A 12,458-nucleotide genomic window follows, 5' to 3' on the forward strand; every position below is an offset into this window, starting at 1 on the left:
TCTCCAGGCTGAATGCCCTCAGCTCTCCCAGCCTGGCTCCAGAGCAGAGGGCCCAGCCCTGGAAGCATCTTTGTAGCCTCCTCTGGACCCATTCTGTGTGCAGAGCATCCCACCATGATCCTCCAGGCCCAGTGGGCAGAGGAGCCCAGGGTGGGCACTCTCTCCCAAGGAGCAACAAAAAAGAAAATGAATAAGAGCGCTGTTCATCCAGACTTCACCAGAGGCACAGTCCTCAGCAGGACCTCCCAGGCACAGCATGCACTGCTGCCTCCCAGGCACACCATGCACTGCTGCCCTCCCAGGCACAGCATGCACTGCTGCCTCCCAGGCACAGCATGCACTGTTGCCCTCCCAGGCACAGCATGCACTGCTGCCTCCCAGGCACAGCATGCCGTGGGGAGGGGACCAGAGCAGGACAGCCAGGCCTTTCGCAGGGGCCCTGCTCTCATCCCCGGGTACAAACTGGTACCAGTTTCCAGCTTCCCAAGCAAACAGCAATGTTAGCCTGGGCAGGGAGCCCAGAGGCCACAGTGAAAAGCAGCAGGGTGATGGCTCCTCGAGGCCTGAGCTCCTGTTAGATCCCTGCCAGCACTGCTCCTCCTTGGGGCCCTGTCCAAACTCCCTCCACAGCCCGGAGGAACAGCCTGGACCTGCCTGTTCTGAACTGGCAGGAGATCAGCTGAACTCCTGCACCCACTGCAAATGTCCAGAGCAACCCTCTGCCATGCCATGAGATACCCCTCAGAAGATTCCCACTTCTGCTAATCCCCAGCTCCCTGCTGCTTCCCACTGCTCATTCCTGCTTCTCCTAACTCCCTGCTCCCAGGCTGCTCAGGGTCAACTCTGCTCTCCATTCCCAGACTGGCATTTGTTAAATGACTACATTTCTCCAAAGTGCCTTTCCAGGATTCCCTTCCTTTCTCTGCACCCCAAAGTATTAAAGCCCCTCCACCTGCCTGGAGCTCAGACTGAATCCACTGGCCAAACTCCAGGGGGAATATTTTATAAGTTTGCTATACAGTTTCAATGGCTCAGCCCTACTGCCAGGATACCCCAAACCAGCACCAGAATCTTCTTTAAATATGTTGTGTGTAAAGGAGATCACTCCTCGACTCTCCAGAGATCTGCCTTGGTCAGGACTTGGGGCTGGAAGTGAGGACACCATGTTCATGATCCCTTCTGGAGGGCTACACTCCCCTTCAGCTTCCAATCTGCACCTGCCCAAAGAGCACCCACCCCAACAGACCCCAACATTTCTCTTTCACCCTCCACAGCTCTGCCATCCCCCTGCTACCAGAGATGTTGATGATGGTGCTTCATCCTTTCCTACAGCCCAAGCTGGGAGCATTCTCCAAACCTGTGCAGGTGGTTTTGGGACAATTTCTTGCATCACTGAATATCCCAATGAGTATCCTTTATGGAGAAGTGGTCTTGGCATTGCTTCTTCTACCCCACAGCTCCCTGGTGGCACAGGCACCATCTCTTTCTCCCCACTTCCCATGTGTGTCCTCCTCCCTCTGCTCAGCACTGGGAACCTGAACTCCCAGCTGAACAATTCTCAGCCACCACAGAAGAAGTCAAACACTGCCTATATGTGTGTGATTATCATCATTACTACAGCAATAATGTCTGAAGGAAGGAGGCAGTGAAATGAAAACCTGGCTTAGGAACACATCGCGCTTATTATGATGGTCCTTAATGCTTCCAAAATGTAAATACTGATTTCTAGAGCCTTAAAACCACCAAGGTTTTATGAGATAATGATTCAGCAAGGAAACACTTTCATCTAAGTGCTGGCATGGCAAGATTGGAGTCTGGGAGATGAAATGCTCTGCTCTAAGGGCCAGGTGACAAAGAATTAGCTGCAGAGACAGCTCCGTGTAATGACTTTGAGGCAAAACAAACAGGAGCTGCTGCTTTCTGGGAGGTGGTTTCAAAGGTTCCTCGCGTGTTTGCACATCTGAGGCTGAAGGACAGAGGGTGGGGACAGCCTTTAATCCGAGCTGGAGCCAGAGCCACAAGGTGGCTGCCAGAAGGGGCTGTGGGATCCTGTGGGATCCTGCTGCTGCAGGCGGGCTCCGAGACAGCGGGTCTCCTCTGCACGGCCACCATCCCAGGGGACAGGAGGAGCACATCAATGGAGAGCATTTTGTCACTGCAGCTGTGATTCTCCTGGCACCTCAGAGTGCCTGGCAGATATTCCCTGCTCCCAAGTGACAGCTCCCTGACAGCTGAGCAGCACGGGGGGATGAGGGCAGCTCCCACTGCAAAGCGGTGACACTTATATTAAGCCCAGGTATTTCAGTCTGCATTTGCTAGAGGGTTTATGAGTGTCATTACTACCAACATTTCTTTCTGCTTTAAAGAAAATGACTTCCTGACACTGAAGAGCAAATATGTGCCAGGGGCAATTAGCAAACACACCGGACAACCTCAGTTCCTGTCAAGAGACTTCCACCCAGCCCTGCCAGGATAGTTATTACCTCCTGTCCCAGGAAAGCCTATTCCTGTCTCTGAGCATGGTGTCCTTGCCCCTGGGTCCTCAGACAGTGGCTCCTTGCTGCCTTGACAGAGAAGTCAGGGCCCTGTGTTGGAAATTTGGAAGGACCTCTGGAAGCCTGGATATTCTGACAGCATTACAGCTGTATCAGCACCTTCCAAAAGTGGGGTAGCAAAGGAGTGAGCAGCTCAGGGGCTGGACTGATACCACCCCATATTTCTTCCCTCATCCCTACAAACTCTGGTCAGATCCCAGACAGAGCCAGGGCTGTACTCGGGGAGGCACGGGCCCAGACTGCATCAGATAAAAGTTGTTAGGTCAGGATAAACCATTCTGACATCTGAACACATTGTTTTGGAAACACAGGAAGGAACCTGTACCTGTTCATGTGGGACGGCTGGAGCAGTCAGTGCAGGTGAGGATACCTGTGCAGATGTTGGCTAACAGCTGGACTTGTGGCCATTCCCAACGTGCCAGGTTCCTCTCTCAGGTATTTCAGCTACAGGAGCTCTTTATGTGCCACTACTGGTCCTTCCTTGGCCGGTCTCTACCCCTTTCAGTTCTCAGTTGATGTAACTTTGCTTGAGATTAATGCTTCAGCATTCTTGACTCAGGCTGCATCCCTCCATTTACCATGGAAGAAGGAACATTACCTCCCAGACTGAAAACCAGGAGACCCAGCTCCTGACATGGGTCAGGTCTTACAGAAATATCTGTAAGCACCATCAGTGAAGCCCTTGCAAGAAGAAGGGCGTCCCCCAGAGCAGACAGCAGCTCCAGCAGCTCCATTCTGGGCACCTCTGACTTCCTATAGACGAGATCCACCTGCACTACACCTCCCTGTGTTCTTTCACTGCATCGTGGGGCAACCCAGCGGGAGATCTGTACCTCATGGATGGACTGGGAGGAGGGGCAGGGCCATCAGAGGCTGATGGGTGAGGGTGGACTTGTCTCCATGCCCTTGATCAGCACTGGGATGCTCCAGAAGCTTGGAAAACACCCGCCTACTGGCTGAGACAGACTGACAGGAACTGTGAGGTGAGGACACACTTCCATTTCTGAAGGGAAGAGGCAACAAAGAAAAAAAAGGAGTCACTCCAAGAGACACAAGGAAATTCAGCAGATGGAATATCTGATGTCCACTGAGGAAGAGGGCACCTGATTAGAGAAAGCTGAACATGGCAGGAATGGAGCAGGAGTCACTCCCAGGACAGGCAGTGAAAAAAACTCACTGCTGAGATTTCTGGCATGTGTGTCTCCTTTTTCTGCTTTCAGGACCAACACCTGCTGTGGGAGAGCCCCCAAGCCTGACACAAGAGCAGGGTGGCTCCGACCCTGCTCCCACAGGGCTCTGGCGGCAGGTAAGCCAGTGACTCAGAAGCCAGAAAAGGAAAAGCAGAAGCACAGTCAAGTTTGCTCTGGCACATGGGAGATGCAGGACTAACTATACACTGCCAGACTTCTCTCAGTTCACCAGCCTCATTGCACAGATGTATCCAGGACCACCACAGCTGGGCACAGCTCTTCCCATGCTCTGGCTGCTCACCACCACCTTGCCAGGGTTCGGGGAACTGTGACTCTGGGCTGTGGAGCTGCTGCAGAGGAGCTGAGCTGTCTCAAGTTCTTAGCAGGGCCACCTGACCTCTGGCATTTTCCAGCAACCCTTCTCTGTTGAGGAAGACCAGCTCCAGCCCTGCCAGAAACTGAAGGGTTCCATAGAGAGCACCTGGTCCTGCCTTGCAGATGAGTTCCAACAGGCACAGTGTGGCATCAGCTGGTGGACCAAAAAGCCAGATGGGATGGGGGCAGGGGTACCAGGCCACATCACAGACACAAACTTAGCCATCACAACCCCAAAACAGCCACTGAGGAGTGTAAATGGGCATTAACCAAAGCCACAGTGTTCTGACCAGGCAAGTCACAGCTGCTGGGCCAAACCATGGCGGTCCTGTGGCCTCGTGGCACAGAGAAACAAAACTGTCATAAAACATCCTGTATCTACAAGAGCACCAGCAACCCCACTCTGACCCAGCAGCTCCACACCTTCAGCAAGATGGAAGCCCATGTTCTCCCACTCAAGGCAGAGAAACATTCCTCATTTCTCAGAGGAGATTAGTTACAAATGCAGCACCACAAATTGTTGGTACGAACCACCAAAACCACAGGGAAGTGAATAGTAAGAGCTCTTTAAAGATTTCCTCCAAATCTCCTACTTCAAGCCTCCCCAGAGCTTCAGCTGGAACTGAGACATGGGAGATACTTCAATCTGTTCTAAACCTGCCTGTCAGACTCCTCACAAACACAGCATTACACTCAGGAGCACCAAAATCTTGGACAGCTGTTGGGAGAGGTCACAAAAACAGAATCATGAGCTCTTTGCCAAATGTGTGTTCATGTTGTTGTGGCACCCGCAATGACTCCATAACCTCCTGTGATATTCCTCTGATCTCCCAGAAAGCCACGCAGGATTAAACAGATATGCTGTATTTCCAGAAGTCTTTATCTGCCTGAGGTCTTGGAAAGCTGATGAGCTGCACTGCCTTGGGGTGAACAGGCAGAGGAGCTCCCTCAAATCAGACTTTCAGTACAGAGCTAGAAACCAGCACCGAGTTTTAAAAACTCTTGGTGGCATAAAGAGGAATCAGCAGACAACTGAAGAGCATACACACACCCCACACTTGCTCTCCCAGGACGGACAGTGAGCAGGCAGATCGGTCCAGCATTCCCTGACACGGCCTGTCACCCCTGGACCTGCTCCCACTGAGGCCAAGCCTGACTCGGACTGAGGATGCTGCCACACTGCTTGCACTGCTGGGATGCTCGGGAAAGCAGCAGAGAGTGAGCAAGAGCAGGACAGTGAGCTTTGGAGAAATCCTCAGCCCAATTCCTTCTGAATTCTCCAAAGCCACGCTTCCCTGACAATCCTGCCCATCAGAGCACTGTCCCACAACTTCAAATCTACCTATGTTTTTTGGTTTGGTTGTTTGTTTTTTTTTCAGAAGAAAGGTGATAACCTGAAGACCTTCACTTCCCCAGCAAAGCAGGAGCAACACAAGGTCCCACAGGAGACGTGCTCAGCAGCACAACACACAATGCAGTGCCAGGGCAGAACCCAACCTCTCAGCAGGGCTTTTAACAGAGTTTGCCATTATCCAAATGATGATGGGAACAAACCTGTCCATCCAGCAAGCACAACCTTCTTACCTGGAAGGTGCCATGCTGTGGTGAGGTTCTGTTACCTAATCCACACACCAAGTAGCCAACTGCTTGTGTTGGTGGAGTGGTTTGCAGTGACTTTCTCATGTCCGTAGCTCTAAAAGCCCGTTGCCCCCTCCCCCTGCAGCTCACAGAGCTGCACCAAGCACAGCGGGTGAGACAAGGGGCACCAGCAGCTGTGAGAGACGCACTGCGAGATCCGCCCGCTGTGACACACAGCAGAACCATTTGATTCTCCAAGGCAGCCCAGCTGTGCAAACTAGGAGCAGAGGGAGCCTGAGGTGGGAAAGGTCACCAGTGCACCCCCCTCTCCCGGCTCTGTCCCCCAGGCTCAGTCAAGCTGTCATGGTTCCTTCTGACCTGATGGAAGGATTTGCATATGCCCTGAAGCCAGCATGACTGACAGCCCTTCCACTGTTATCCTCACTTGTGTAATTGCAGCAGCTATTCTTGTACACTGAAATGTCTAATCTTAGCAAGCCATGGAGCTGCTGGGTAATATGGACCAGCCGGGAATTTCCATGCAATTACTCACCACTGCTACTGGCACTTACTTTGGCTGGTAGAAGTCCTTCTTGTCCGCCGACCCCAGGCTCTGCAAGACACAAAAGACAGACATATTTATTTTTTTAAGCCTTTGCCAAGCAAGTATCATTGATGAGGATGTGTGGGGAAGCACTGAAAGGCACATGTCTGTTATTTTCCTGCCCGATGGGTCTTAGTGTACTGGCTGGACAGGACAGCTTGACCCTCCAGCCGTAGGCAGTGCCCACAGCACCAAAGATGTAAAAATAGAGTTAAACTAGAGGTGAGAGGATGCATTAGATGTTAACTCAATGTACTCAAGCATGTCTGTGTCTCCTGCGGAAATGTGGCACATTGTGTCAGGAGGAGATTCAAGTCCTCTCAAGTCTGCCCAGCTGGAAAGAGACAAAGTGCAGGGTTTGGTGGAGGGGCTGAGCCACTACCACTGCAAAGACCCTATGGCAGGTCAGGGGCTGAGCCCCACGCCCACAGTTTCTGCCAGGAGCAGGACAACAAAATTCTTCTGCCAAGAAAACCACATCAGGCACATGCGAAACTGGGAAGCAAAGACAGCCCCAATGCTCACTCAGGTTCCTGTCCCTCCAATTCCATCCCCAGCATGACGGAGTAGAAGTCTCACACAAATGGGCTGTGCCATGGTTCCCTGTGAGACCCCAGTGAGGCCAAGCCTCCCCATGGGGCCCTGGGGGCGCTGAGCACCGCACAGACCACAGGTGGGGTGCGTGGCCAGGTGTGTACATGGCACACACAGAGAGCACGTGCACCTCCTCACGCTGGGAGGATGGGGCCATGTACCCACACACATCCCAGCCTCTCCCTCAGCACACCTTGTGCCAGAGGCACCCACAGCAGGGACTGGCCCCCAGCCCTGCTCCGAGGCCCCAGTGCATGGCACGAGCTCCCTGAGCACAGACCGTACCTGCACCGAGGGCTGTGCAGGGCAGGCTGTGCCCAGCGCAGGGCGAGGCTCATGGCAGGTGGCACTGGGACAGACAGACACAGACCCACCAGACCTGGCTGTCACCAAAGCTCAAATACCGCCACAGCCCTCTCCTCCTCCTCCTCGTCCTGGGGATGATCCTTGTCTGTGCACCATGTGGGGTGGAGGGCAGGGAGCAGCAGGGTGGCCCCACCACCGTCCCTGTCCCCGTGTGTCGCTGCGTGCAGCTCACAGGAGCCGCCTGGGCTCCGGGGTGGCTGTTGTAGTTTTGCTCTGTGGTTGCCAGGCAATGGTGAGCTCCAACTCGAAACAGTGGGAGCAGCGGGGCCGAATGCTAATCAGGCCCGCAAGAGCAGCCCCAAAGCTTACCCTTGCTAGCCAAAGCCAAAGAGGGCCCCCACCAAAGCCAGCAGGGAGAGGAGGACCCCAGGGGAGGGTCAGGTTGGATATTAGGAAAAGGTTCTTCCCCCAGAGGGTGCTGGGCACTGCCCAGGCTCCCCAGGGAACGGGCACAGCCCCGAGGCTGCCAGAGCTCCAGGAGGCTTTGGACACCATTCTCAGGCACAGGGTGGGATTGTTGGTGTGTCTTGGGCAGGGCCAGGGGTTGGACTGGATGATCCTTGTGGGTCCCTTCCAACACAGGAGATTTTGTGGTTCTGTGGTTCTAAGATGTCACCTGCCCTGGTGCTGATTGTCAACATACAAGAGCTCTAAGCAGACCTGCCGGGTGGAGATGGGGACAGCCCCTGGCTGTCCCTGCTGCTCCTCTGACCCCACAGCAGCAAGGAGCTGCAGCAAAGCTCCACAAATCAATGGCCAGACACCAACTGGGCTGATCCAACACTGGCACAACCTGCCCAGATAGGTGGTGGATTCTCCGTTCTTGGAGACATCCAAGACCCACTGGACATGGTCTGGGTGTCCAGGATAATCCAGGGTAGGTGATCCTGCACTGAGCAGGGAGTTGGGCTGAGAGATCTCCCAAACCACTCTGTGCATTCCTGAGGTAGCAGAAAAATCAGCACAGCAGTAACTGCACAGGGTGAGTGATGGGACCTGAGCGATGGGAGCTGTCCTGGAAGCCCAGAGCACACCCAGGAACAGCTCCACCCCTTCCATCACAGCATTCCCAATATGATATTTCCTTACTTCCTTAAACTTGCACCCAAAACCCGAAGTGATACTTCCCAAACTATGGATCGGTTTCAACAAAGTTCATGAGCCATGACAAATTCAGCTCCTTCTGCTCTCTGTGCAAGTGGAGATCATGGAGAACTGCTGATACTTAAGGAGAAATCACCCACAGTGTTCTCAATGCCATTGAAACAACATCTGGATAACCTGCACCTCATATAGCCAGACCCTCCACCCAGCCACAGCGGAGGTCCACGGAAAAAGCTTCCATCAATGCCATAACCAGTGGAAAACTACTATTTTAATATCTGGGATAAAACAATGAGGACCTAACTTTGCAGAGAGATTAAAAAAACGCCACCAATAAACTGGGCAGTGATTACAGCAATGATGAGCCAAAATTACTAATTTTAATGCTCATGAAGAAAATAGTAAATAAGGAGGGAAAGCAGAATTTCAGCATGTCAACATGTCCAAGGAATTGGGCCTGGAGCAAGACCAGGAGCTTTGAACTAGCTGGTGGCTGTACCACCACCCCAAAGTCTGCCCTTGAGCCATTTCTTCCCCTTTTGTGTCTCAGTTTCCCCATATTGCTCAGGCACAGCCCTTTTTGCCTCCTTACTCTCCTTCCAGAAGAGAACAGGACCATGCCCAATAGGCAGATGGAGTTGCACAGGTCAATCCCACCATGCTGCATTTCTCTCACCTAAGCAAGGACAAAATCAAGGTGGCCATGGGGCTAGAGGGCTCTGGACAGTGTCCAGAAAAACACAACAACCACCAGTGAATGAAGCAGAGCTTGCTGGAAGCCTTTCCAAGGGCAAAGACATCACAACATCCTGGTAGGAACTGGGGCACTGAGAGAGCTCAGGGAGCTCAGAGCCCTCCCTGCCTGGGAGAATCCTCCTCAACAGTGGATTGGTGATGGCCTGAAGAGGTTAATGAGGGATCACACAGGGAATGGGGGAGGCTGTGGGCAGGACAGGCGGTGGGCACTGCCCACTGTAGTGTCACACACAAAGGGACAGCAGCAGCAGGACTGGGACAATGCCACCAGTGCCACCTCGGTCCCACCGGGTATCGCTGTCTCAGCCACATCCACAAGAGGGGAAGATAAGGGATAAGTGGCCAAGGGAAGGGTGGGACATAAGGAAGCAGGGTCAGGCAAAGGGAACACACATCCCGGACCTTAGGAAAAATATCCTAGCACTGGGCTTGAGCAGACCAACACCTCCAAGTGGGAGGGATAGAGCAGGTTTTACAGCACTCACTAAACAAACCAGTGGAGAGGGGATAGGTCCTGACCCTACAAGGAACGGGGACTGGCTTTTCTTTTCCTCCCTGTTCCTGTTCCTTCCTGTTCCTGAAACCTGGGAACTGAAAAAGGCAGAGGAGCAAAAGGTGACCTGGTGTTTTCCTGTGCCTTCTGGGAGGAAAGATCAATTCCTCCTGGACTGAGAGGGGATCTGCAGCCTCCTATCAATGCAAATAAAGGTAAAAGCTCAAATGCCAGCCTGTGTGCATGCTCTGCTCCTGGATGGTCTCCAGACTTCTGGAGGAGTGACTGCTCATGGCTCCTGTGCATCAAGGCAGAGCTGGGGATGGCAGAGAGGTGCAACTACAGTGTGGCTCAGCTCCCAAAACAGTCTGGGAGCCTCACAGACTCCCAGACACCTCCTGCTGCTGTTCAGGGAGCTGGGAGCCCTCAGCCATCCTGAGAGGGAGAGGAGCATCACCCAGCTCCGAGTCCCTGTGGGCTCCACGCTGCAGCGTGAGTCACCCTCCGGCGGGACCCACTGCTGCTCCTCGCTTGCTCACTTTACTGATGACTCAGGCCTGAGGAAGCACAGTTTAAATCCCTTAATGAAATAATTTTTATCAGCTTGTCTTTCTAAAACAAACACCTCAAGCGAGGCTTGCACCCATCTCCACCCTTTTGTCCTGAGACATCGAGGCGAGGGACTGTGGGCATAGGCAGCACAGAGGCGCCTGTGGGGGCAGGAGCAGCCCCTGCCCTCCTGGCACGTGGCACTGGGCAGGGCAGCCACCAAAACTTCCCAGAACATGTGCTCCATCCCTCCAGTGCCCCAGCAGGGCCAGGAGAAGAAGGTAGGATACAAGGGCGCTGTGCCAAATGATGCATGCCCCATCCCTGAAGTCTCCAAGGCCAGGTTGGACAGAGCTTGGAGAAACCAGGGATAGTGGAAGGCGCCCATGGCAAGGGGTGGGACAGGATGAGCTTTAAAGTCCTTTCCAACCCAAACCACTCCTTGATTCTATGAATCTGGGCCAACAGGAACACTTGAATTTGCTCATTCAATTTCACTTTTCAGGCACTAACTAAATAATTCTGTGAGTTACACAATGTAGGTAAAATAGCAGCCCAGATTCCCTAGGCCAGCTCATCTCCAGAGCCAGCCCTGCTGGTCCCTAGTCAGAATTAGCACAACATGCTGCAGACAGAAATGATGAGTGATTTAAAGGAGTGTGCTGAATTTCAAAATTCAGCCATGCTAGGAAGATTACAGACCTGGTGCTGGAAACAAGGATGTTCACAGAGGGGCTAAGACAGAGGTATTGTTTTATTTATTTCTTCCTGCCAGCAGACATCAATCCCGTTGTACTTTTTCCTCCCATAAATGTTGCCAAGCATAATCTTGGCTCATCTTTTTTTCTAGGCAGTGTCCCTGGGAGAACAAAGTTATTAGCAAGGCTGAAGAAGCCTCATGCAATTATTTAGCAACTACACCAAAATAATCCCCAAAGACCAGTGGCTGCTCACAGGTGGCAGCTTTCTAAGTCACTCCAATAAAATCTGGCTCAGTAACTGCCAGCATAATCAATGCCCACACAAACAAACCAGAGGAAAACTGAGGGATGACTGATTTTTCTATGCTAGAAGAGGATTCTGCAAAACAAGCTCACGAGCCATTGCTGGCTGCAGACTGTGCTGCCACACTGCCACTGTCACTTGCTCACCTGCCAGGACCTCAGCATCCCTGAGCTGCACTTGGAGCTGGGCTGGACAGACTCCAGGGGAATTTGGGCACAGGCAGGAGGTGCTTGGCCCCCAGGGCAGGGCAGGGTTTGGGGAGCATGGCTGCACAGCCTGTCTCCCCCATCCCTCCTGGCTGTCACCCTGGATTCTGGTGGTTCTGCTCCCAGGCACAGCCATTCCCCAGGCTCTGTATATCTGCAACATGCTGCAGTTATGAGTAATCAGGAGGTGATGCCTGACTGTCGGAAGGGGAATAAAATTCAGCGCCTGGGATGTGAGTGGTTGTTTGGGAGGAGAAGGAGGAAGGAGATGGCAGCCCCCACCCCAGCTCACAACATCTCCCCAAGCAAGGGCTGGAGCAGGGCCAGGCTGGGTACTCCATGCACCCCATCTCCCTCCAGCCCTCTGGCAAGGGCTGGCTGAGGAGCCAAAGGACTCTGGGAATGCTGCCTCCCTTCTGTGGATCCAGCACCCATCCCACCTGCCACCTGCCCCCAACACTGCACTCCTCAAACAGCCCAGCACTGCCAGGGCCCAGGATGAGCATAGCCCCAAGCAGCCCCAAGCAGCCCCAAAACATCAACTGAGGCCAGTTGTCTCAAGTCCTAAAACCTGAATTTCAGGCTGGATGAACCAGATTGCTGAGCTGAAAATCATAGAGGCAACTCCTGCCTCCACTGTGGGTGCCAGCCTGGAGGGAGCTCCAGGCCACCAAGCCGGGGACAGCCCAGATTCCCAAAGGCCATCCTGGATGGAGAGCAGATCCCACCTGTGTGATGAAGTATGGAGCACAAGGAATGGAGAACTGGGGTGTCTTAATAAAGCGTGGGTGATGCAGCAAAATGAATCTGGTGGCAGTGGAAGGGTCAGGTGGGGCAGGCAGTGCTGCCCAGATGAGAACGGCTGGCTCAAGGAAAGAAGGGAAGAGGACACAACCCTCTGGCAATCACAGAAAGGTCTTTGTCAGAGGATGGTATTTTGGCAAGGCCAAAGCACCTGTGGGACCATGGGGAGGGGTGTGAGCCCTCAGCCCCACCTCTCACCATCGTGACCTTGCCTCTTCCTGCCTCCACTGCAAAGGATCTGGGGGGGGCGGGCGATCCCCCCAGAACTGACCCAGCCAG

General features: G+C 53.4%; 1 protein-coding gene across 5 annotated transcripts in view; it reads right to left on the reverse strand.

Annotated features, from left to right (window-relative positions):
* Positions 1 to 12,458, reverse strand: part of LOC121338186 (ankyrin repeat and fibronectin type-III domain-containing protein 1-like) — a 252,262-nt gene that overhangs the window by 67,243 nt on the left and 172,561 nt on the right. For all 5 annotated transcript variants that reach the window (XM_041408916.1, XM_041408908.1, XM_041408935.1 and 2 more), the window contains one exon: positions 6,271 to 6,311. In XM_041408916.1, coding sequence (XP_041264850.1) covers positions 6,271 to 6,311 — 41 coding nt within the window. The remainder of the gene's footprint in view (positions 1 to 6,270; positions 6,312 to 12,458) is intronic.

Source organism: Onychostruthus taczanowskii, unplaced genomic scaffold (genome assembly GCF_017590055.1).
Source record: "Onychostruthus taczanowskii isolate IOZ18803 unplaced genomic scaffold, ASM1759005v1 scaffold10, whole genome shotgun sequence".
Lineage (NCBI taxonomy): Eukaryota > Metazoa > Chordata > Aves > Passeriformes > Passeridae > Onychostruthus > Onychostruthus taczanowskii.